The sequence below is a fragment of the Pipistrellus hanaki genome, assembly GCF_964339955.1.
Source record: "Pipistrellus hanaki genome assembly, chromosome: 1".
In the NCBI taxonomy this organism is placed as follows: domain Eukaryota; kingdom Metazoa; phylum Chordata; class Mammalia; order Chiroptera; family Vespertilionidae; genus Pipistrellus; species Pipistrellus hanaki.
The window spans coordinates 164,710,034-164,737,115 of record NC_140503.1 but is presented as its reverse complement, the minus strand read 5'-3'; the positions used below and the strand labels follow the sequence as shown (position 1 = coordinate 164,737,115).

General features: G+C 41.1%; 1 protein-coding gene across 1 annotated transcript in view; it reads left to right on the top strand.

The window, feature by feature from the left end:
• Positions 1-27,082, top strand: part of FRAS1 (Fraser extracellular matrix complex subunit 1) — a 438,553-nt gene that overhangs the window by 259,140 nt on the left and 152,331 nt on the right. The window contains exons 21-28 of the mRNA XM_084880389.1: positions 7,550-7,702; positions 8,079-8,225; positions 12,560-12,706; positions 16,348-16,488; positions 17,861-18,001; positions 19,571-19,711; positions 23,051-23,321; positions 26,735-26,819. Of these exons, the coding sequence (XP_084736515.1) occupies positions 7,550-7,702; positions 8,079-8,225; positions 12,560-12,706; positions 16,348-16,488; positions 17,861-18,001; positions 19,571-19,711; positions 23,051-23,321; positions 26,735-26,819 (1,226 nt within the window). The remainder of the gene's footprint in view (positions 1-7,549; positions 7,703-8,078; positions 8,226-12,559; positions 12,707-16,347; positions 16,489-17,860; positions 18,002-19,570; positions 19,712-23,050; positions 23,322-26,734; positions 26,820-27,082) is intronic.

Below are 27,082 nucleotides of genomic sequence, written 5' to 3'. Positions count from 1 at the left end.
GATTTACTTACTGAGTAGCAACGGAGTGACGGCCTCCGGAATGGCTCTGTTTTTAGGCATTTAATGGATATCCACTGGCCATTTAGACACATTTGAGGTTAGCCTCCTCTTTTGATTATAGGCAGGGGGGTGAGAGGCAAATGCCTCACTGCACAGATGGGGCTTTTAGGACGGGATGTTAATCTTGCCGAGGCTGCTGGGCTGGCGGGTTGGGCACTCAGCTCCCCTATTTTAGCAGCCGCAGTCCTGGTGCAGATGAAGCGGCGACGGTATACACTTCCTGTCGTGCATCCTGTGAAACTGTTCCAAATATCACCTGTGGGGAGGAATGAGCATGGAAGGTGGTTCTGGGGAAATTCACTCTGCGGTGCATTGGCCTCTCCGGGAATACTGCCAATTGCGGGACTCGCTTTCTGACAGCTGTGCTCCTCCAGCGCGGGTCCAGCAAGAATATGAATTAGACTTTGTCAGGTGGTCAACGCCTACCAAGAGGAATTCAAGACTTGCCTCCAAATCAGCTTAGTCTTTAGAAAATGTGTCCACAGATTTTACAGTGCCTGAAGCAACCGGTGCCTTAGCAGCTCCCCAGGACACAGCATGACCTCCTGCCGGGCCTGGAGATGGCTCCTGCCACCTCTTAGTTATGTGTGGATTATATAATTAATGCAGTTGACCGACCACAGAGATATTTCTCTTCATTATGTCCAATGGCACTGACAAGGCAGCTGTATGTTGTCACACGCACAGCCGAGGAGCAGTGCCCTTCCTGCTTGGCCTGAAGTAGCTTTTGAAAACCTTTTTCAAGGGCCTCCAAGTTCCCCATTTCCCAGTGTTATTACTCCAGTAAATTTTTTTCTTTCATTCAACGAATAGGGAGCGGCCACTTTCTAGGTACAACTGCTGTGGCCAAATTCTACTCTTGTTTTCATTTTCAAAGATGCTTTAGAAACTGGAAATTTGTGAAAAGATCTTCCTCGGTCATTATCTGGGACACAAACCAGTGGTATGTTTATGTTATTCTTCTTTTTCCTAAGGGACACCCCAGATTTCCGTGCCTGGTCATGATAGCTTTCATGTACCTATGTTCTAGTATTCTTAATATACCTAAGCTAGCATAAGCCCCTGGAGAGCAATTCAGCTGGGGGATGTTATCGACAGAGAAGGGCCTTCTATATTCCTAATGGAGAGAACTGGAGAGGTCCTCCCGCCCCCAGTTTCGTATTGAGAGCTGTTGGATGTTCTCTTGGATTGTTGGTTGTCTGCAGTAGTTCTAATGTCTTCTCCCATCACTAATTACCTTTCACACAATAATTTCCCATTCATGTCTGTATTAAAAGCAGATAGCTCAGTAAATAGACTGGTAAAGGACAAACACACTCACAAACTGACCCCCAATTGCCTATAGGATAAAATCTACACCCTTTTTCATGATTTACAGGCTATTCCAAAACTGACTCACTCAGGTCCTGAATGGCTCCTGCGGCTGAGCCACACAGTGCTCCTGTCTCGGCCTCCTCTAGCAATCCTTCTGGACTGAGTGATACCCCTTTTATTGGCTTTCATTTTATGGAACAGTCTCCTGGCAGTCCTGTGTCTCAGTGTCTCTTCTTGCTTGTCCTGCTGTGCCACCGTCTCCCTTGCCCTGTGACACAGGACTCCATTTGGAGACAGACCTATTTAAGTCAAGAAGCACAGCCCAAGTCCACTCTACTCTTGGATTTTTAGATATCCCACTGGGCTGCCACCAACCTATTCTGCAAGGGGGTGGGGCAGGGGCAAAGCAGATGGTCTCTCTGCTCCTTCTTCCTCTCCAGAGTGAAGGGTTTTTCTAGGCTGGGGAACGGAGATGGAGAGTATAGGGGTTATGTTGATGGGGAGGGGACTGCATCTATTAGCTCCAGTGCACATTCAAGTCTGTGTTTTCTTCTTTCACCTGTGCTGGGCTTTTGAATTTGATGTCTTCAAAGGCCTAATTCTGAAACCTTTCTTACTGGCCCAATGGAGGGTAGTTACAGTGGATGAGGAGAGAGCTGACTGGTTGATATTTCAGATTATTGTGTTGTGTGTTTTTTTGTTTGTTTGTTTGTTTGTTTTTTACATATTTTATACATCCAGGGTCACTGTTCTCCACCATTCTGAGCTCTGTGAGTATACTAAATGTTAAACATTTTTGTTGTTTGAAAGAAAATATTTTTAAAGTGTTTAATCTCATGATGTAACACCAGTTTTCACCAGCCAAATTAGCCAAGGTTGTTTTACTATTTTTAAAATCTCAGTGCAGGCAAAAATATAATGAAACAGTCTCATGAATGGCCGTTTGAAATGTAAATTGATACAAGCTTTCTGGAAAGAAAATTTTAATACTTATTAAGTATTTTATATTTTTTCATGTCTTTAGTGGTTAAAAGTGTATGCTCTGGAGTCAGTGTGGATATGGTGTGTGCTAGCAAAAGATTTAACTTCTAAGTCTCAGTTTCTTTATCTTTCAAATAGGGATAATAATGCCTACTTCATCTTCTTAATGTGATTATGTATTTATAATAATTAGCATAGTGCTTATATACATTCAGAGCTCAATAAATATCTGCTATAATAATATGAATTGTACTCTTTGACATTGTCTTTTAGGAAATACAGTTGACCCTTGAATAACATGATTTTAGAACCATCTTAGTCCACTTATACATGGATATTTTTTCAGTAAATACACAGTCAATCCTCAATGTCTCTGGACTTTACAGATTCAACCACCACATAGCAAAAATAATATTTTTAAAATATGTTTTTATTTATTTATTTTTTTTTTAGAGAGAGAGGAAGTAAAAGGGAAATAGAGATAGAAACATCAATGTGAGAGAGAAACATCAATGGGCTGTCTCTTGCACACCCACTACTGGGGATCAAGCCCACAACCTGGGCATGTGCCCTGACTAGGGATCCAACTGGTGGCCTCTTGTTGCATGGGATGATGCTCAGTCCACTGAGCCACAACTACCAGGGGAAAATAGTATTTTTGATCCATGGTTAAGAATCTAACAATATAGAAAGCCAACTGTATACCTTGTTCTACATTATTTTACATAAGGGACTGAGCATCCTCAGATTTTAGTATCCACAGGAGGTCCTGGACACAATCCTCCACAGATACCCAGGGATGACTGTAATAACATTTTAGGGAAGTAATGATTATATGCAATTTTTTTTACTGCACATGGGGTTGGTACCCTTAACCCCCTGTGTTGTTCAAGGGTCAACTGTAATTCAAAACACTCAAAGTTGTTATCATTGCTTTACTGAATATCATGGAGCCCCTAACAATTATGTTTACAATGAGTATCTAATGACACATGGAAATGCTGATGTTATTGAGTAAAAATAAAGATATTGCATAACAATGTTTAATATAATCTAATTTATTAAAAATGTATCTAAAGTGCCGGAACCGGTTTGGCTCAATGGATAGAGCGTCGGCCTGTGGACTGAAAGGTCCCAGGTTCGATTCCTGTCAAGGGCATGTATATTGGTTGTGGGCACACCCTCAGTAGGGAGTGTGCAAGAGGCAGCTGATCGATGATTCTCTCTCATCGATGTTTCTAACTCTCTATCGCTCTCTCTTCCTCTCTGTAAAAAAAAAAAAAAAAAAAAAAAAAAAAAAAATCAATAAAATATATCTTTTAAAAAAATGTATCTAAACTAATAAAAGAGAAACATGCAAATTGACCTCCGCTACTCCCACCAGTCAATCAGAGCGAGTATGCAAATTAACCCAACAAAGATGGTGGTTAATTTGCATACTCAGATGTGGAGTGAAGACTGAAGATAGCATAGAAGGAAGAAGGAAGAAAAGCAGAAAGTGGGGTAGTGATGGCAGCCGGAGGGAAAGCACAGGGCAGCAGCAGTGGCAGCAGTGGCTGCGGGAGGGAAAGTGGAGGAAAGCACAGGGTGATCGCGGTGGGAGGGAAGCCCACAGGAAGCCCTGTTCTTGCAACAGGCTTCTAATATATATATAGTATAGAAAACTAAGAAAAATGTCAATGTTAGTATTTCATCTGAAAGGCCTACATAGGGTGATTTTTATGCTTATTTAAACTTTGTGAAAATGTTCTTAATATTTACAATCATAGTTCATTTTGTAGTCAGAAAAATAAAACCTCAAGATCCTCATTCGAGTCCCACTCAGCCCCTGTCCTGGGAGAAGGTCACAGTGGTGCTCTGGGCTTGAGCCTGAAGCTTGCTGCTGGTGGTGTCCGGTGGGACTGGCCACTTCAGCCTGCCGTGCCTGAGTTCTGCAGGCTGCCCTCGGGAGCCATACTTCTCTGACTACAAGTCAGAACACTGGTATTAATCCTCAAGTCCTTGTTGCTCTGATTTTTGGCTTTTTTCCATGCACATCATCATTCATTTTGAGCTCTCCCGAGATACTCTCCCCTACAAAGCGATTTTGATGTCAAGCTTCTTAAGACAAAGGTGTTTCTTGGGTTTTAGGATTTTTTTTTTCTGGTTGGTTTAATAAAAGTCAGTCAATTTTCAGATTGACTTTGGAGCATATTTACTTAAGTGCTCTTCTGTCGGGGACTTGTGTATGATAGCGTTGGGAATGGAGGTTTGCATGAGTGTGTTATCAGGGGACCCATCACATTGTTGTTTTGGAATGAATCGATTCATGGGATTGGGTGTTTAGAAGACTTTTTAAATTGTGGGTGAATGAATAAAGAATGAATACAGGTAGTGTACCAAAACAGTTAGAGAGTTCAACTTTCCAGACTCGGGTAGTTATGTGCGTGAGGTAAAACTATAACCCAACTTGGGTTAATGTGATGCATTGGGCAGCCTGCAGTTGATTGTTTTATATTTTCAGTTGTCAGTTATTGGTTTCTCTTTGCCTCTGGGTACTCATTCCATCATGCAAGTGATGTGTCATAAGACTTAACATGAAACCATGGAGAGAATCAGTGGCCTGAGATTTGGAAGTTGAGGTCAAGGAAAGCAAATAGAGACGAAGGAAAGTATGAAATAATGCTGAATTTCAAATAATGTTGAAAATTGGTCCAGCCTCGCCAGTTTGACTCAATGGCATCAGCCCCAGGACTAAAGGGTCCTGGGTTCGATTCCAGTCAAGGGCATGCGCCTTGGTTGCAGCCTCGATCCACAGCTCCATCTGGGGCTTGTGTAGGAGGCAACCAGTTGATGTATTTCTCTCACATTGATGTTTCTCTCTATGTGTCTCTTCCCTTTCCTTCTACTTTCTCTAAAAATCAATGAAAAAATGTCCCCGGGTGAGGATTAATAACACCAAAAAAAGAATGTAGGTGGAAGAATTGGCTATTTTGTTCTGTGAGAGAAGGACTGAAATAAAAATGGGTAAATACAGATGTGCTGAGGTTGACAGGGAGGAACTGAAGGTGCTCATGCTTGAAAAGCTGAAATAGGTAGAAGATGAAATAACGTGGGAAGGGAGGAGGTGGGCAGGTGGGGGGTAGTGACTAGACTAGAGTAATAAAGGTTTAAAAGCAGCTGCCATGAGGTGTGAAGGAGCGTCCATAACCCAGCTCTATCTGCCTTAAAAAATAACACTACACATTATGCTCCTTTTTTTTTAACAGCGTCTAGAGATCCTTAAGATAAGTCAAATCCGTAAATATTTATTTATCGTACCCACTAAACACTCCCGAGACCTGCTTACTTTCTCTTCAAAGCATCCCCTGAGAGGTTACTCTTTTTCGTTTCTCTAATTGCACACTAGAGAAAGCTGCAGTTAGTTGCAACTAGTGTTTAGATCTCTGCACACCTGCAGATCTTGTGGATGCATGCCCGAGCCCAGAACACCCTGCAAGTACTTGCTTTAAAGAGGAAGAGGCCATGACCTTTCCAGTGATCGCACCTTGAGTCAGTAATGTGCCCAATCCAAACATGCATCCACGCATTTAGGTAACCACAAAGCACGGTCTCCTCCATTGGCTCCAGCAACTTTTAAAGCTTGTTTGAGTCTCCCCTTTGTACATGTAGGATTGTGCTCCTGGCACTGTGAGTAGGGCACAGGGAAAAAAGATTTTAAAAAGGTTGGCATTGTGTGGAAACCATACATTAAATCAAGGAACATTGCCTCCTTATCATATTTCTCTCCATACAGTCATAATTTCCTTTATGAATCTCTGAAGGGCTGTCATGAGGCTTAATTTGGCTCTTAGGATACTCAGAATTGTTCCTAAGACTAGCAAAGGCTGCCTGTAACTTGAAACTCCCAAAGTTCAGAGCAAGGTCAGGGCTGTTAGTTTGCTTTGCTTCAGGAGGGTCAGCATTTTTGAGGAGGGTTCTTGTGCTTCAACTGCTGGAGTCGCTATAAAGGTCCTAGCAAGGCTTCTCATGCAGATGAGTGGGTGCTGGGTATGGGACTCAGATCTGCTTCTTGCACAGGAAACACATCTCGGATGATCAGCAGTTAAGAAAATTTATCACTGAAGGTAGAGAGAGAAAGACCTGTTCTAGCAGAGTTTGGGGTCAGCAATCTGTTCCGACAGGATTGTTTTTAGTCTAAGCATCAGTAGAAATTCCAATCTATATCTACAAGACTTTGAGATGAAACAAGACATATCTGGTCCCTGTGTGAGACATTAGCAAGTACGAACAGTGCTTTGAATCCTAAAGGGGAAGATGGAAAGGCCCTATAACCAGAGCTCTCTCTTCTTTTTCCTAGGTCTTTTACTCCGCTTTTATTTTGGTGGGTAATTATGGATTTGGGTATTTTCTCCCACCTTTGGAATGGAGGATGGTAAATGGGATGTAAAGAGTAATTAACAGAACAGATGTTTTCACCTAAATGGGAGATGAACACTATCAAGTTCTTTAATTAAAGGGTGTCCATTATATGGGCGAGAACAAGAGTCAGCACTCGCCATACCAGATAATTTATCTTACAGCTTCAATCCTAACTGGTACAACAGAGCTTCTGAGAGCTATGTTTTGCGTCATGAAAATGAATTTTCAACTCATAACTCTTTGTCATAAATTTTCCTTTAGTTAAAAATTAAAGTTTTCCACTAACTGAACCGGATGGTTTACTAACTCCAATCCCTCCGTACCAATGCCTGAGACTGGCATACTGCCTCTGGAAGACCGAATCTGGGGACAGGAGGGAGGTACTGAGCATAGCTCAGAAGCACGGGGAAGGGGGAGCATGCTGTCCTCGAGTTCTCGGAGTTCTTGGGGAAATGGTGAGAGTATCGGTGGTACTGTTTCTGTGAGTCTGACAGCTCTCTGTATACCTCTCGCAAGTATCTTTCGCATGCTGCCCTAGAACTTGAAGGTCGTTCAATTGGAAAGGGATGAAAACTCAGTTGCTGTGCTGGGCTTGGCCATTTGCTAAAAACCTCAAACAACGCAATTTGTGCAGATCCCTCACTTCGGCTTTACTGCCAGATATACCGCCTTTGGGCGCTCAAGCTGTCCGTGCGGCAACGGTGGTAATTGCAGTTCCATCTGCCCTTTGGTGTAGTGATGAGTCTTGGTGCTTCCATCATCTGCTTTCTCTGTGCTCCCCTGCCCTCTCCAGACTGCCATCCTCTGTGCCAGCAATGTGCAGCTGATCTCCACAACACCGGGAGCATCTGCCTGAGATGTCAGAACACCCAGTACCTGCTGCTGGGGGACCACTGTGTGCCCGATTGCCCTTCTGGATATTACGCAGAGAAAGGAGCTTGTAAAAGTAAGTAAGTGCTGGACACAGGAGCTGGTGGTGCCCGTTGAGCTTCTCTTTTGGGTAATAGCTGAGAAGATGAGAGCCGGGGGGGGGGGGGGGGGAAGAGCAGGAAGTAACAAGAAGGGAGGGGGGGAGGAAGGTGGAAGGGAGGAGTAGGAATGGGAGCAGAGGGATAATACATCAGACCAGCTAATGCTCTCAGCATTGGGACTTAAAAAAAAAAATTTATCCTTATTGTTGAAAGTATCACAGATATCCCTCTTTCTCCTCCATTGACCCCCTCTTTCCCACACCCACCTCAGCATTGGGCTTTCATGAACAGTTCTTGGGCTACTACTTTGAAAGGAGTCTGGCTTCATAGGTTCTCTTTGTGTCTCCGCAGGATGTCACTTCTCCTGTAGAACCTGCCAGGGCGGAGGACCCTTCTCCTGCTCCTCCTGTGACACCGGCCTCGTTCTGTCCCACCTTGGCACCTGCAGCACCACCTGCTTCCCAGGGCACTATCTCGATGACAGCCATTCTTGTCAACGTAGGTCTGAAAAAATGAGCTTTCTCTCCTTTCCTGTTGCTTCCTTGTTCTTACCTGTAGCCTTTGTTTTTATAAGAGGAAGAACATTAATCTAAAAAGGCATATAGATGCCATTAGCAGATTCAATCAGATATCACCCTAATTCAAAGGGCTGGGCGTGTACTCTTCTCTGCCAGTACCAGATGTGTGAGCTTGGGTCAGTCATTTATTTACTCTCTCTGTTCCATAGTTATTTTATTAAAAAATAAAAACATTAGTCTATTTCCTTTTATTGTTTCCCTCAGCGTTTGAATTCCAAGATCCTGAGTAGAGCTCATTCTAGCACGCAACCAGTGACCTAACCACTTCTCTGGATTCAATTTGTTTTTGACATGTATTTGTTGAATATTGACAATATGCAAGGCTTGACGTGCACAGAGTATTTAGTTTCTGCCCAAACAGTGGTTATTTTGTCTTGCATGAGAGTTACTTGTATAGATGTCTTATTTTTGAAATAAGTCAAAATATGATTAATTACTGAGTCAGGCAAAACAAAGAATTAGGATAAATTAGGGAAAGGGCAAATCTGAGGGGAACAAATTAGGAAATCCTTCACAGATGACAGAACACTTTTAAAAATGGACTGAGACGGCTGACTCTATTTCAATCACTAAAGTGTCATTTGCAAAATATATATATTGTTATACTTTCTCATTTGAAAATGAAAGTTAACAGTGCTGATATTTCAATGTTATGGTCTAGGGTTAGGAGAGTTGGCTCTAGAGTCAGGAGTTCAAATCCTACCTACCACTCACTAGCTTTGTTACCTTGAGCAAGTTATTAATCACTAGTTCACTCAGCTCCTTCTTCACTGTCCACTATCCATGAAGTCAGTGACCTTAGAAAACTGTACCTGCTACTCCAGATGTGCTCATCCCAGCATGACTGCAATAGGACTAATACCTCATAGGTTACAGAAATGCCCCTTATCCACATCCCTCTGAAAATGGAAACTGAGGACCAAAGCGGGTCTGGTACATGCAGAACTGTCATGAGTGAGACAAGCACATTTGCAGATTGCCTTGGAGAAGGATGAGGGGATAGATGAGAGAGGAAGAATGGTTCAGACAGAAACAGTGGAAGCCTGTGCTTCTCAGTGTGACACTAGTGCATCCCTCCAAATCCTCTTAACGTTTCAAGATGCTCAATGTGAATCCATATTTTTTGGAAGTCAATGACGGGACTGAGTATTACATTGAGATGGCAAGGGGAAATGACTGAATAACAGGATTCAAGAGCATGGAGCAGACAGAGGCTTGAGGAAGTATTACAGGAAACTCAGCTGTGTATTGACCTGTGACCTAGTCCAAGGAACTAGCATTTAGGCCTCTTTTTGCAGCTCCCTGTTAAGTAGGGGGTTCCAGGTGACATTTAGTTTACATCTAGGCTCTTCAGCTCAAAAGTGTATTCATTTCCTTAGTAACCATATTACACTTGTAATAAGCTTTTAATCAACCAAACTTTCAGATCCTTTTTTATAGGAATTGCTGTCTAAGGCCTTTTGTATCCTCTATTTGTGTTAATTTGTTATGGAACATAAATGTAAGGCTTATAGTTTTGTTTATTTTATCTGATTACTTTTAGTTTATTGCATCAACTGGCAAAATACATTTGAGTTGTTATTCTTTCAGCTAGTAAAACTTAACTACTGTGTTTCCACTCTCTCTCTCTTTCTCTCTCTTCTTTCTTTCTCTCTCTCTCTCTCTCTCTCTCTCTCTCTCTCTCTCTCTCTAAATATATATATATATATATATATATATATATATAATAGTTCTATATGGCATATTTCAATATCATTAGCATGACATCATTGTTTTCATTACAGTTATTAATAAAAATACTGATCAAGTAAAAAACAATGACTTGGTCATATTACTCTATTAGACATTTCTTTTACCAATTACAGAGATTTCCTGACCACTTTTGAGTATACATTTCAACCATCTTCAAAACCACCTACAACTACTAGACCCCTTTATTTGTGTATTCACAAGTTTATCTTTGGGATCATTGTCAAACACTTTGCCAAAATTAAGATGCACTATGTGTTGGAATCTTGTTAAAACAAAGAAAAAAAGGATAAAAGTTTACTATCATGTAAGTTTCCCACATTTAAAATATTATTTCCTAACTACTCCCAAATTATCTGAAATTCCCATCTAGAATTTTTATGGGAACTTTAATTCCAAATCTCCATACTCTAATGCAGGGGTCTTCAAACTATGGCCCGTGGGCCACATGCGACCCGCAGAGGAGTCTGATCCGGCCCGCCAGGTTTTTTGGGCAGTGAGCGCAGCTGAGGTGTTACAGTAGGAATTAGTAGTTCATATAGTCTGGCCCTCCAGCTCTCTGAGGGACCGTGATCTGGCCCCCACTTTAAAAAGTTTGAAGACCCCTGCTAATGAATATGTTATATCATTGCTTTTTCTTATAGGTAAAACAAGAGGGTTTTTTTTTTCTTTTTATTTCACAGGGAGATAATTTCCTGCAGTGTGCCTCATGCTTTGATATCCCATAGATTTAAAATTCCCATGATCACTCTCTAGACTTTTCCTGTGACCTATACTTAGAGAAGATTTCAGAATGAGGCAGAGATGCTAGTGCTTGAGTATGTATAATTAAAATATCTGTCTTCTTTCATTTATGCAACAGGTGTTTACTAAACACCTACAAGATGATAGATAACAAGTTATGTGCTGGGATTCTTGCAAGGAACAAAGCAACCTGGCCTTTACTTTTATGAAGCTTTTAGCTTAAAGGATACAGATGCTAAATAATCACTTAAGTGAAAATGGTTATATATGGCATGAAAGAAATGTATAGAACATTATAGAACTAGTAACTGGGAGACCTATTCTAGACTGGAGAATCAGGGAAAGCCTTCTTGAAGAAGAGACTGGAGAATGAGTACAAGTTAAAGACAAGAGACTTGGAGATTATGTTGAGAGGATTCAAATATGTGAGTTAAGATTTATAGATGGGACGAATAAAGGGAATGATGGAGGAGCAATATTTGTAGAAATGAAAGCTGAAAATTAATTTTTCAGGATTCAGGAAAAATATAAATGTATAGATGAAGTTGACCTCTGGAGCTTGAGCAATATGAATGAAAATATTACTCTGGTGGAAACATGGACAATAGATTGCAAAGGGGTCAGATTAGATTTAGGGAAACTAATTAGGAGACTATGGTAGCAATCCAACAGGAAATGATGATGGTTTGGATCTATTGGTGGCATGTGTGGATATGAAGAATGAAAGATGAAATAGAGAGGGGCTGGAGACGGGGATGCCAGGACACAGACTTTATTGAAGAGAAGAGTACCACTGCCGGCTGCTTCCAGAGAAAGAGAGAGAAAGAGAGCGAGGGCCGGGGTTCATGCACTTTTTAAGGGGAGGAGACGGAGTGGGGCTTAGGGCACTTGGCACACGCTGATTGGTGGTTTCATGTAAGGCCTATGATTAGGGACCTAGGGACTTAGGAATGGGGGCTTAGGGTATTTGGCAGGTGCTGATTGGTGGTTCAGAGCTCAGAAATGTCGGGCTGCAGGTAGAGTTTACATCATTCTCCGTCCATCAGTGGAGGAAGGGAGGATCTATCAGAGAAAAGCAAAAAGTTCTGAGAATTACATAGGAGAGTTCCAATAAACAGGATCCAGTGAGTGATTGGGAGTGAGAAAAAAAGGCTGTCAAAATAGACTCCCAGGTTTCTAGCATGAACAGTTGAGTAGATGGAGAAATGTCAGTTGCTCAGTTAGGGAAGATGAAAGTATGATCAGATTTAGGGATCATCCCTGAATGCCTAAATTAAGTAAATGGCTGCTAAGAATCACAACTGGGCAAATCAATAAGCAAAGTAACCTTTACATCTGTTGTATCTTAAAGTTGATGCCTAATTTTAATCTTGGCATCACATAAAATCTGAATCTATGTCATTAACTAAGGGGGCTTGATTCCTTAAGAAGGAAGGTTCAAATAAAACTCTGGACAATCTATCATTTCAGAGATCATGGGCTAAGTAGAAGTTCTATTGCTGAATCACATGGCAATTTGAATGTGGGATTTCCATTCGTGGGTTTATAATTTTTCTGGAAAATAAGATTATCTCTTTTTTATTTTGGAAAATAAGACTAACATTCTCTGTTTCTGTTGATCACAGGGGAGGGCTATGAGCCATAATTAAAGAACAGGTTGGTGCTGGGCTTTGTTTCTTTGCAGCATCTGTCTGGGTTTGATCAGTATGTCAGTATTTGCAATTGTAATCATCTGGTCATTTTCTTTTCCTATCTGCTCAGCATGCAAGCCGCACTGTGGGAGCTGTGATTCACAGGCCAGCTGTACCTCCTGCCGAGATCCAAGCAAGGTCCTGCTCTTTGGGGACTGTCAGAATGAGAGCTGTGCCCCACAGTACTATCTTGACTTCTCCACCAAGATGTGCAAAGGTGAGGCTCAACCTGAACTGTACAGTTCTTTTACCAGCGATGCCCCTTTGCTATCGATGTTCACCCCCCACCTTGGGAAAATACTGTCATCATCCATTTAGACTTTCTCTGATGATAGCAAGAAGTCATTAAGTATGTATGTATTCATATATTCACTCACTAATTTATGTGTTAAAGGTTCAAGCAGGTATTGTTAAATCTTTCTGAGCACCTACTATGTACGAGCATTGTGCAAGTTACTGGTAAGGAGACCAGGGGTGGCAAACTGGAAACCCTCTGGTTGTATTTGGCCCACCTAATCTTCCAGTGTTTCAAAATGTTTAATATTTGACTTTTAAAAATTGGAAAGCATGCCATACAAAAATTGAGATTTTTCTAAGTCAGAAGATCTGGCAAAACTGGATTTGCATTCCCAGAATGCAACAGGAGGTTGGCATGAGTGGCTGTTGTCTCTGTTGGACAAAGCATGATCTCAGATGGTCACCACACTCCTCACTGTTCCCTATTCCATCACCCCAGGCCTATTTAAAAGTTTTATACTACCTTCCTGAGCCCCTTAGGCACTTGCATTTATAAATCTAGAATGCTAGTCTCTATGCTTAATGAGGACAGGAGTTGTGTCTGATTTGTTCATCTCTGCTTAACATACTAAAATGAGTGAAGACACAGTCCTTGCCCTCAAGGAGTTAATTATGTCAAAAACCAGTTGCCTTTTTTGTTGTTGTTCTCCAGTGGTGGTTGGAATTCTAGGGGATTTTGCTCTTTGAATGGCAGTGCTCAGCCAGAGGAAAAGCAGAGTTCAAGGGTGATTTTCCTTGCTCTTGTTCTTTCCCTTCTCCATTCCACACTTCCCTCTATATCTCCAGTTCTGCCAGGGAAGCTAGGGCTCAGATCTGGAGGTCAAACATGTGTCCAGTAAACTTGGGATGCTTGAAGCCTTTAAAACATTGCACTTTAGCCATTCCAGGAAATTCTCCTTGGTTGTCAACTTAGGTGGTCTGCCGTGCTCAAGACCAAAGAAGCTTTTCTGTTTCTTCCCACCTAACCACTGGTGTTAGTTTGCGGTGAAAAACAAGATTATCACAAATCCTCCCTGCTGTAAATTATTCCATAACTGCGCTGGCAGTTTTCAAGGCTCTATTTTAGTCATTTTCCCTCGGGACTGATTCAGCCAAATAAATGAGTGAGATTAACTTTATAAATCTTCTTGGAAGCACATGTACTGTCTTGCACATTTACGTGCTTCCTTGAGACTTAGAAATATTGCATCAAGGAAGAGGGAAAGTGACTAATGAGAGGTTTCCCCAGCTTCTTCTCAGGGAGGGAAGGTGGGCTGAAGCAGCCTTGAGTAGAGATATTTCTCCAAGATAAATAGTTCAGCAGCAAAGCTTTAGGAAGCTGCTGCCATATGTCAGGCTCTATGCTGAGTTCTTTACATTCATTATTTCCGTCTTCACAGAAGCCTTATGCAATAGGAACGATTCTTTTCTTTCCAGTTAAAATATATTAAAATTTATTTCAAAATGGATACAATATTATTCTGTTATACTGATTTGACTTAAGCTCCAAAAATGCTCAAATATTCCTGTTGAAATTAGAATAGTTCAATTATAGAGAAGAAGCATCAGACATTTCGAATCTATAAGTACTCTTCAAGGATGAGGATTTCCATAGTTAGAGAACATCATGTCCCTAATTGCTTATTGTGGCTCAAGTCTAACTCATCCATGCTGTATTTTAATTCTGCTCAAATATTTTTAAAATTCTGAAGTATCTTTAGCACCAGTTCCCTGACAATGTTAGCTATTTAAATTAAACTAAATATATCTCCATACCCTGGATTAGATAGATGATAAAAATGCAAACACACACTCACACAAACAAACAAACAAAAAACACCTGTTTTTTGCACCGTTAATAGTTCCTTTTTCATAAATATTATTTTAAATATCTGAGCACCTTACCCACAACAGACAATGTATTTATACCCCACAAATCTTCCCATGCAAAGATTTTGCATACTACTAACTCCTCTTCTGAGGGCGACAACCCGTTCTACTGTAGGCATTAGTTATAATTAAAGGATGAGCCGGGACCGGTTTGGCTCAGTGGATAGAGCGTTGACCTGTGGACTGAAAGGTCCCGGGTTCGATTCTGGTCAAGGGCATGTATAATACCTTGGTTGAGGGCACATCCCCAGTGGGGGGTGTGCAAGAGACAGCTGGTCGGTGTTTCTCTCTCATCGACGTTTCTAACTCTCTGTCCCTCTCAATTCCTCTCTGTGTAAAATCAATAAAATATATTTTAAATAAAATAAATAAATAAATAAATAAATAATAAAGGATGAACAGGTATGATTCTCATTTCTGTTTTACAGACAAGGAAACTGAGGCTTAAAACGTTTAAGGGAGGCATGTGAGATATGCAGATAAAAAGCAGGAAAGCCATGACTTGCATAAAGACTTACCTAACTTCAAACCTAGTCCTTAACCATGCTGCTGTCCCATCTCCCATGCATGAAGGATACCTTGCTAGCAAGCACTTTGTTTTCAAACATGAGTTTTCTGACTGCATAGCAACAATAGCTATAGTAATCACAATAACAAAACAATAGCAGCAGCCACATGTTTTTCTTGCCTCAACCTCTGAGATTGACTGTAGTTCTGATCACCTGTGTTTCTTTTATTTCTTTAAATATATTTTTATTGGCTTCAGAGAGGAAGGGGGAGGGAGAGAGAGAGAGAAACATCAATGATGAGAAAAGCGTTGATCCACTGCCTCCTGCACATTCTCTACTGGGGATGGAGCCCACAACTTGGGCCTGTGCCCTGATCAGGAATTGAACCATGATCCTGCTTCAGAGGTCAACACTCAACCACTGAGCCATACCAGCTGGGCCTCCTGTGTTTCTAACAACCCCACTGGATTATTTGGGTCACACCTAGGGCTGGGACCCACTAGAACATAAGCTCCTTGAGGGCAGGGTCTACACCTCTCACTTTACACCCTCACTCACTCAGTGCTGAGTAACTCGCAGGTGCTTGTTGAGTGAATGAACCTGTAAATGAATCAGTTCTGCTCTACATGAGATCATCTATTCCTTCAATAAGCCCTTTATTTCTAGGCATGTCCTTCATGCCCTGTTTAACTCTACCATAGTTGGTTTTTTCTGTTGTGTTGGTCAGCATCTGAGTTTTGAGAAGTAGAGAGTTGTGGGCAGGTCATGGAGATAGCAGATGCATTCTTAGTTGACTCTCTGACATCCTTTCTCTCTCAAGCATTTGGAGAGGGTCTGCAAATTGGCCACTCCCTACAGCGGGCTTTGCATGAAGATGTGTGATTCAGCGATAAGGAACGTGGGGCTTGTGAAATAAGACTGAGTTGATTTGACTTCTCAGCAGCCCCACTGACAAGCAGGCTCAGGAGCAGGAGCGATCCATGCACACGCTCATGTCTAACATAATTAGGAAACACTAACCCTCAGAAAAGTGCTCAGACTACTATAAGTAGAGTCACTAGAGCTCACTTATCTGACATCTCTTACGTGGTACTCCCTTTCCTCCTTGCAGTTGTAGGCAGCATCCTCATAAATTAGGTGCTGGACAGAAAGGAAGCTGGTCTAATGTGGCCTTTCTTTCTAGAGTGCGATTGGAGTTGCAATGCGTGCACCGGGCCTCTGAGGACAGACTGCCTGCAGTGCCTGGATGGCTACGTTCTCCAGGACGGCACCTGCGTGGAGCAGTGCTCACCATCATTCTACCGGGACTCGGGCCTCTGCAAGAGTAAGTGTCTGGAGCCCATCCTCTGTGCTCATCCAATTGTCAGCCTCTTCTCATTGTGCTCTTCTGAGGAGGAGCCTGTGGCTGGTTCCCATCCTGGCTTTGTATCTAATTTCTGGTTTCTTTTCTAAGAACTTTTCTTTGCTATAATGAAAATGTCCTTTTCCTTTCATGCCCAAATACATTTCTTAAAATTTGAGGGCACTATGGAAATAATGGGAGTATATGGCTACGGAAACAGGTATGTTTGGGCCATTACGTTTGGGTTTCCTTAAATATTGAATAGGCCTGCGCTCCAGAAGGAAAGGTCTGTGTCCTCTGGTCCATTGAGTATGTGGAAAGACCTCGTTCGTTGCCATCTGTTTCCCACAGCCCTTCACACATTTTTAAATATATATATTTTATTGATTTTTCACAGAGAGGAAGAGAGAGGGATAGAGAGTTAGAAACATCGATGAGAGAGAATCATCCATCGGCTGCCTCTTGCACACCCCCTACTGGGGATGTTCCCGCAACCAAGGTACATGCCCTTTACTGGAATCAAAGCGGGGACTTTTCAGTCCACAGGCCAACACTCTATCCACTGAGCCAAACTGGTTTCAGCCCTCCATACATCTTATGTCTCACCATCACCTTTCTCTGGCTCAGGACCCCTGTCAGCCTCAATTTAGCACCACAAAGTCTTCAGACCCTGAAATGCCCGCCCAAAGTGCCCAGAAAACGTTCTTAGGAGCATTGCTGAGAGACTCTGATAACTGACGGGGTGAATCAGGCAAAGATTGACATTTTGGCCGAAACCGGTTTGGCTCAATGGATAGAGCATCAGCTTGGGGACCGAAGGGACCCGGGTTCGATTCCGGTCAAGGGCATGTACCTTGATTGCGGGCATATCCCCAGTGGGGGGTGTGCAGGAGGCAGCTGATCGATGACTCTCTCTCATCGATGTTTCTAGCTCTCTATCTCTCTCCCTTCCTCTCTGTACAAAAATCAATAAAATATATATTTAAAAAAAAAAAAAAAAGATTGACATTTTGGTGAAAATGGTACAGAGAGCCAAGACTTGTTAATAACAATAATGGCGAATACCTGTTCATTTCCGGTTTGCCTAGTATTTTCCATTATTTAATTTGATCTTCACCCAGGGAGCTGGGGGGATAGCGCATCCACTCCCATTTTGTAGGAGAGACCACTGAGGCTCAGAGAAGTGGGGTAACTACTTCTGTCCCCCAACTGGTAAGTACCACAGTCTCAACCAGGAGCCCAGCTCCTTGACTCCTGTCGGCAGCTTTGCCCAGCCACCAGATTATATTGCCTCACTGTCAGGCCCAGGAGCCCCTGGGAAAGCCATACACATTCCTGTCAACTTGTCTTTCAGGCTGTGACAGCCACTGTCTCCAGTGCCAAGGGCCCCAGGAGTGTGCCCGCTGTGAGGAACCGTTTCTCCTCTTGGGAGCCCAGTGTGTCCAGGAATGCGGGAAGGGATACTTTGCAGATCATGCCAGTCGCAAATGCACAGGTAACTTGGAGACCAGGCTGAATTCTCTGGAGAGACATGAGGGAGCAAGCTATTCATTTTCAGATCACAGTGTATAAGGCTAGAGTGCCCCTCCCTATCACCTTCCTTCCGAGGGTCGACCAGGTGTGCTGATCCTCAGGTTACCAAGGAGAATCGGAACCAGAAGCAGCATGAAAACCCAGGGAGCTTGGCCTAAGCAATCAATGACTTCCCATGCACTCCGCCAATTGCTGGTTAAATGGAATATATTGTAGAAGAGCAGGCCAATGATTCTCTTGCACAAATCAATATTGGCCCTAACAGTCTTTATGGAAATGAAGCCAGTATTTTATGGAATGGAAAGCTTATATATATCCATTAAGAGTGGGTCAGCCCTGTTGAAATGAGCATAGAATTTTCAGTGAGTAAGGCTAAATAACCAGTGATCCTGATATTTGCCATAATATCCTTGAAGAGTAGAATTTCTGGAGGTACGTTAGTGAGACACATGAATCTTTTATTATGAAACTGAAGTTAAACCCACAGTCTAAATTACCTTGTCTAGTGAGTGTTTGAGGAGAGTTTCCTTAGTGTGTTCTCATCATTTCTGTCAGAACTTAGCGATGTTTGCCCCACTTTAATGAGTACCTGACATTTAATAGTAATGCCATTACCCAAGCCTAGCATTTCATACTTCACCAAGTTCCCTTCATCAGCATTATATCATTTGATATTTACAATGGCCTGGTAAAATATGGCAGGCACTATGAATCCTGATTTACAAGTGAAAAAAAAAAACACACACAAAAAAAACAAAGGCTAAGAGCAACATAAAATAAAATATTAAACACATGTTTTGTTCTAAACCAGTGCCTTTTAGACTGTACTGTGCTGCATTTCTCTAGCAAAGTCTTATTTACTGAAGCAGAAAAATAATTCTAGATTATTAACTTGACCCAAAGAAATAATCTATGGTCCTTCAAATAGCTTGCTCGCCTGTTGTATTTAAAATAATAATAATAATAATAATAATAATAATAATAATAATAATAATATAATAATAATAGAGTAGCAGTGCTAGTTGTAGTGCGATTGTACCCTTTTGTTGGCCAGGCACTGTTCTAGTCATGACATATGTAGCACATGTATTCCTCCCAACAGTCATCTGTATGAGGTCCTATCAATTTCCCCATTTTTTCAAAAAGAAACTTGTCCCACAGATAGAACTGCCCGTGTTTGGCAGCTGGTTAAGTGGGAGAGGAGGAACAGTACCCAGAAAGAGCCTGTGCGCCTAATTACTATAAACTGCCTCTCTTATAACTCAGTATGGCTAACTTCCTAAACAATTCATTTATATGAAACATTTTCAGATCACAGTGTATAAGGCTAGAGTGCCCCTCCCTATCACCTTCCTTCCGAGGGTCGACCAGCTCTCTGTGAAATTCTGTAAGAAACTGTTAGAATTCTCTTTTGCTGCAGTTGGCGGCCATGTGTGCTTGTGTGCTCACTCTTCTTTGCTTTATCACCGGGGCCCTGGCTGGGTGCCCATGCCTCTGTGGTGGATCATTTAGCATGTCCTCTCTTCCACAGCCTGCCCTCAGAGGTGCGTGCAGTGCAGCCACGGAAGCCGGTGTCACCGCTGTGACCATGGCTTCTCTCTGAAGAGTGGCCTTTGCGTTTCCAACTGTGTTCCTGGCTTCTCTGCCCACTCACCTAACGAAACATGTGCTGGTAAGTGCTTCTCCACTGGTGGCTGATGGGATCCCCTGCAGGTTCTACATGCAAAGGCTGTGTCTGCACATGCAGTTGACTCATGTGGTATAAAATGCAGGATTCCCATTCCCGGGGAAAACACCGGTGCCGCTAAGGAATAAGGAAATCTTTATAGAACATGAAAGCTTGGGGAAACTCAACTTCTAAACATTTTAGAGAAGAAAAAAGAAGCAAACTTTTAAAAGAGTTAATTGTGCCCTTGCCAATTGCTCAGTGGTCAGAGCATCACCCCGCAGACCAAGAGTCCCCTGGTTCAATTCCTGGTCCAGGCATGTACTTTAAGTTGCAAGTTCAATCCCCAGCCCCTATTGGGGCATATGTGGTAGGCAACTAATTGATGTGTCTCTCTCACATTCATGTTTCTCTCTCTCCTCCTCTCTCCCTTCTACTCTCTCTAAATATCAATGGAAAAATGTCCTCGGGTGAGGATAAATAAGTAAATAGAAAGTCAACTGTCAGATCAGAAATTTGGCATAAAACTTGTTTCTGAATTACAACTATGTTGTAGAAAATTACTTATATACTTATATAGATATAATTTATTTATATTTATATAAACTTGTAGAGCTGATAATGCCAGGATGCAATGGTGCATCCTTTGTGCATATGCTGGAGATAATTTATAAATAAATAATGAATAGTGTGAGGAGCTTGCCTCATTAGTCTCATACATTTGAAGTAAATGGATTTCAAGCCATATTGTTTGCCATTAAGAATGAGGTAATAGCCCTAGCTAGTTTTGCTCAGTGGATAGAGCATCAGCCTGTGGGCTGAGGGGTCCCAGGTTCAATTCCAGTCAACGGCACATGCTCAGGTTACGGGCTCAATCCCCAGTGTGGGGTGTGCAGGAGGCAGCCAACCAGTGATTGTTTGAAACATCTCATCAGTGATATTTCTATCTCTCACTCCCTCTCCCTTCCTCTCTGAAATTAATAAAAATATATATTTAAAAAAAAAAAAAAAAAAAGAATGAGGTAACAAAGGGTGGAGCTAGTCTTGTCCAAAACATCAATGAACACTTTATACGACAAAGAGAAGCAAATTTAAATTCTTACTTTTTAACTTCAAAAGTTTCAGAGGTGAATAAAATGGGAGTTCTGTTAGCTGAGCATTCCTTGGCTTTGGGTATCTTTTATCAATAGCATGAGGCATATTTTAATGCATGCAGTCAGTCATATTTTCCATCTCTGTATTTGTGACCTCTAAAGATATTAAAACTTCATATGAGAAAAAGTATCTTTTGCTTATTTTATTGGGATCCTTCTAGAAACCCCAAGTACTTGAGAGTCAGCTTGTTCCTCATGGGATGTAATACAGGTCAATGTGTGAATGTGAATTACTCTTACCTTGTTAGAGTAATCTTACAGTAGAAGTCTCCCTGAAAATTGACATCCCTGACTGTCCTGTTTGACCTACCTTCAAGTCCAGGCAAAACAACTCGCAGGAGACAGAATGGTCAGAAATTTTAATTCATCCATCAGATGTTTTCTGTGGACAAAGATTGTAAAACGTTCAAACGAAGTGTGTATATTTCACATGAATTCTGAATATAAGCCAATGATAATCCTGCTCTATTGGATATTAAGTGGTACTATTCTAGCATTGGCATTAAACGCCTTTTTTTCATGTCCTTGGTGGGTCTGATGGTCAGATATGACAGATGCCTTAGGACTGTGGTTCTCAACCCTATTGGGATTGCCTGGGAGTTTGTAAAATCATGAAGGTCCCACCCCAGAACATGTAAGGCAGGATCTTTGGTGGTGGAGCCCAAGTATCAGTATTGTTTTAAAGATCCATATGTAATTCTTTATTGTAGTTATTATTGAATATAATTCCCATACTATAAAATTCACCCTTTAAAGTATACAATGCAGTGATATTTAATATATTTTTAATATGTTCACAAATTTATTCATCCATCACCATTATCTAATTCTAAGACACTTTAGTTACCCTAAAGAGAAATTCAGTAACCATTGGATGTCTTTCCCCATTACCCCCTCACTACAGCACTGGCTACCACAGATCTACTTTTTGTCTGTACGAATTTGCCTATTTTGGACATTTCACATAAATGAAGTCATACACTACATAGCCTTTTATGTCTGCTTTATTTCACTTGGCATAACATTTTCAAAGTTCTTCCATTTGTAACATGTCTTAGTATGTCATTTCTTTTTTATGCTTGAATAATATTCCATTGTGTGGATATACCACCTTTTTATTCCTTCATCGGTTGAACATTTGGCTTGCTTCTACGTTTTAGCTATTATGAATAATGCTGCTATGAATATTTGTGTAGAAGTTTTTGTGTGGAGATATGTTTTTAATTCTCTTGAGTATATGGCCAAGAGCGAAATTGGTGGGTCATATGATAGTAGCTCAATTCTTAATAATTTGAGGCACTATCAGACTGCTTTACATTCCTATCAGCAATGTATGAGGGTTCTAATTTCTCCACATCTTCAGGAACAGGTTTTACCATTGCTCCTAATGGGTGTGAAATGCCATCATTTTGTGGTTTTAATTTGCATTTTCCTGATTGCTAATGATCTTGAGCACCTTTTCGTGTGCTTATTGGCCTTTTTATACATTCTTTGGGGAAATGTTTATTCAAATTCTTTGCCTATTTTAAAATTGGGTTGTCTTTACTGTATTGGAAGAGTTCTTTATATATTCTGGATTCAAGTTCAGTTTCAGGTATATCTGATTTGTAAATATTTTATCTCATTCTGTGGGCTGTCTTTTCACTTCCTTGCTGGTGTCCTGGTGAAGCTCATTTTTTTAGTTTTAATTATGTCTGATTTATCTATTTTTTCTTTTGTCCCATTTTTTATTTTTGTGTTATAGCTAAGAAAGCATTGTCTAATCCAAGTTCACAAAGATTTACTCCTTATTTTCTTCTAGGAGTTTTACAGTGTATAGGGATGGGGAACCATTTTTTCTGCCAAGGACCATTTGGATATTTATAACATCATTCATGGGCCATACAAAATTATCAACTTAAAAATTAGCCTGCTATATCTGGTCAAACATTTAATTAACTCACTCCTAATGCCTGGGACTTATATGGTCCTAGAGCTGGACATTTCCCACCCCTGTAAAAGAGCCCGTGTTCTTTTCCTGTACATCCACAGTGAGAACCACTGGAGTAGAAGGACGTTTATGGTGGACAATAACGTAGAGTCTCATCTTTGTAGCTTTCTGAATGAACATTACAAGCCTATTTTTTTAAAATGCCCCCCCACCCCTGACATGTGAATTACCAAGCCTGACCTTTGGACCCATGTTTTCCAGGCAGAACACACACTCCTGGTCTTCATGTGAATGGTTCTCTCACACTGGCCATTGGTTTCATGAAGCCACTGGATTTTTCCCTCCTGAACGTCCAAGACCAAGATGGCAGGGTTGAAGACTTGCTGTTCCATGTTGTGAGCACGCCCACCAACGGGCAGCTGGTGCTCTCGAGGAATGGGAAAGAGGTGCAACTCGACAAGGCTGGCCATTTCAGCTGGAAAGATGTGAAGGAGAAAAGAGTGCGCTTTGTGCACAGCAAAGAAAAGCCCAGGTGACTCTGTGTTCCATTGTTTTCCTCCTGCCTCCTTTCCACCAGTGCTTTGCACCTCCCTCATTCCCTATTCCCCCCCCCCCCAACTCCCTTTTCTCCACAGTTATCCCTTCTCCTCTGAGAAAGATCCATACTCCATAAATGCCAAATGCTTTCAGCTGCCTGTTATCATTTCACTGTAATTGCTCAGAGAGTGTGCTTCTGTTAGAGGCATTTTCATTTTATCACATAATTATGGGTAATTCTCTGGTGTGACAGGAAAGTTCCTGGTACAATTACCCAGCTTTCTGGCCCAGCAGAGACAAAATTGGTTACACACCCAGATGCTCCAGCTGCTTCTTCAATGCTAGTGTAATATACTGGGAAGAGGGAGTGGCTGAAGGATAGAGTGCATGCTTTTCAAGATGTTGTATGGGTCTTAGAATTTCAGAGTTGGAAGGAAACAAAGAGTCACAGTTAACTTTCCATTATCCACTTTATGGGATTAATTGTGGTTAATAGCTAAGCCTGATCCAGTTTTCCTCTGATGCCTAGCACACTCCTGGCTGTCTTCCCCGCCCCAGCTGACATATGCTTCAGGAATGCAATTGAATGTTAACACTTAACACTAACCCAAGCAAATATAGCCATGTAATTAGCAGAGTAATTCTACTAAGCAGAAATCAGGGAATGCACCCCAAAGATTAGCCTTTTGGATTATCCTTCACCCTCCTCTGCTTCATTAGTGCAGGTAATTCAAACGAGTTTATTTGTAAACAACGAGTTGATACCCAAGGAATAGTGATAAGGAAACAGTGAATATTTTCTACTGTCATGACTAAACTTGAGATTTTTTTTTTTAAGGTTTGGGCTAGGACATAGGTGGGGAAAAAAGTAAATGGCACTTTCTCCATTTGCAGTTGAGAGCTGGTGAGCAAAGAACCTCTTAGAGAAATAAGAGCAAGTAACATTCACTGAACACTAGCTGTTAGCCAGGCATTGTGTTAACTACTTTATATAAACTCTGTATATTTATATCCCCAGTCTCCAGGCCTTCAGAGTATAAAGTAATCTTACCCAGTGCCTTGCATCCTATGAGGCACAGCTGAGGCTCCAACCCAAGGCTCTCTGATTCCACAGCCCGTGCCTTTAGCCACTTATGATTTCTGTCTTACTAATAGTAGGAATAATCGGCATGTTTCCATTTCCGGGGGCATGAAGAAGTATTGCTATAAATGGTGCTTAGAACTGTAGTACTTGATACTATAGAATCACTCATCAAACTCATGCTCCATCTCCTGCATTCCTTTTGCTGCAAGTATAGTTAAATGTTTGCATATCTCATATACACACACACACACACACACACACACACACACCTATAGTTGTTTGTCTTGGAGTCACTTGTGAAATGTGTATAAAGTACTTAAAGCTTCGAAGACAATCAAATCGAAAAGCCTCTTGTTTCTCTAATCTTAACTTTTTAATCTCTCATCATCTATTTCCTCAGCTTTGTACCCATAAACGGGCAAAGAATGGCAACTATTTTTTAGGGAATTTTTAGTACTTTTTGGGGGTACACATTTAACATTGGATTTCCTTTACCTAAACATTTAAACAAAAGAAAGAATGAGAGGCATAGTAAAAGAAACAGGCTTGGAAGAAACTCATGAGAAAAGGAAACGGTATGTCTCTGAATGATACAAAAACAAAAGACACAACCTGCCACTCAGGTTTGTGGTTTTGTTTCCCCCCATGCAAACACTGACCCTGATTCTTTAGGACTAGAATTCTTTAGGATTGCATTCCTCTGGGGTTGGAATGCTCCTGTGGAGTATGAGACAGATTGTAAATATAGTCATAGGAGACGAGATAAGCTCCATTGCTGAGATGCTGAGCACAGTTATTGGAAGCTCACTGCCAACAAAACATCATCTCCCCCCAGTAGGTTGGGAGTAGCTAGTCCTTCACTGTTCATTGTTGCTCCCATCATTGGTATTCTCTAGAAGGCTGCAAGTGGGGATGGAGAGGACCAGGGTTTCAATGGGGCAGAAAATGGAGGGAATACAGCAAACTTTTTTAAATTAAGTTTTCTGAGGAACAGTTTGCATGTGATAAAATTTCCTATTTTAAATTACTGTTCTATGAGTATTAACAAATGTATATGTCTTTCAGTCTTGAAAACACAACCACATTCAAGGTATAAATCCCCCCAAACTCCATTTATAGTCACTACCTTCCCCAGTCCCTGGTAAACACTGATCTATTTTTACCCTTGTAGTTTTGCCCTTTCTGAAATGTCATGTGAATGAAAATCAGCAAGTATATAATCTTTTGTTTCTGGCTTTTGCCATAATGCTTTTGAGATCCATCCACATTCTTCCATGTATTGGTAATTAATACCTTTTAAAGAACTTTGAAAACAGTGGTCCCACCATAGACCAGAATTCAAACCCTCTCATATACATAAATTATGCCTTATCAGCCCACAGTGAGTTCTGTGCTTGGTTTGGCTTTGATGGGGGCACCTCCTACCTTTCCTTCTAGTAGTCTCTGAAGCTGTTGAAACAACACACTTTATGAGAAGTACAAACCACAGCAAAGAGTGAGCCTTAAATTTTGTTTTCTTCATTAGAATTCTTTGGTTGTAAGTAAGGAAAGTCAACTTGAAGTAGATTAAGGAAATAGTAAGGTTTGCTGTAACATTGCAGGTGTGGCCTAGATCTCAAACACATCAAGGGCAACTGGGCCCCAGGGCAAGCCTGGAAGCTAGAACCAGCACCAGGAAGCAGGAGGTTCTTTCTCTTGTCTCTGTGTCTTGGCTCTTAGGCTTTATTGACCTCTCTCCTACAAACTGGCTTTCTCCACACTATGGTTTCCCAACAGTCAATAATCAGACATCCTTCCCTAGTCAAGTCTACATTAAATGTTGCATTTGTGTGGCTGGACAGGGAGGTGGATAGAGTTATGTAATGAAAGCATTGCAAATATTGTTATTTGGGACCCATTCATATGAATTGGGTAGGACTTGGCAAGAGGGTTTGCAGGGAATAGGGACTCCCTGAGATCTACTCAAAGATTATGAAAGATTCCTTTTTCATCCTTTAGTTTTACCATTAGCCTACAATATATCACTAACTTTTCTTGGCCCCAAACTGATTTTCAACCTTTTATAGATTCAACTTAGGAAGATAGGAAAAGAATTTATATAATTGTTACAGTGAGATCTAAGAACACACAGTAGTTTTGTCTGCATTTCACTAAATTCATATTTACCTGGTCATTTTTATTTATAGTATGAATGTTATATTACCGTGGTGGTTTGATCCAAATTCATCCATGCATATTGCCTGGAAATATTTTTAATCATTGTCATTCTAATGACTAATTTAATGATTGCATTTTCTCATTTCTTTCTTTGGGATTTCTTTTAGGAAAGGTTACTTTTCCCTGAAAATTAGTGACCTGCAGTTCTTCTCTGAGCCACAGCTGATCAACATACAAGCATTTTCAGCACAGGTAATACAAATGCCACACTATTACTAATTTTATGTGCCTACCAATTCTCAAGCACAAATGAAGATTTCTTGTAGTTGTAAACAAATGAATGAGCTGAATTAGTCTTACCTCAGTTTTCTCTTGAAATAATTTTTCAATGCTTCTAGGCAATAACAATAGCAGCAACCATTACTAATACATCTGTAGTACTCTTTTTGTGTTTCTCATTTAATCCTCATGCCATTCCCATGGGAAATTATTATCCCCAATTTACAAGTGAGTAT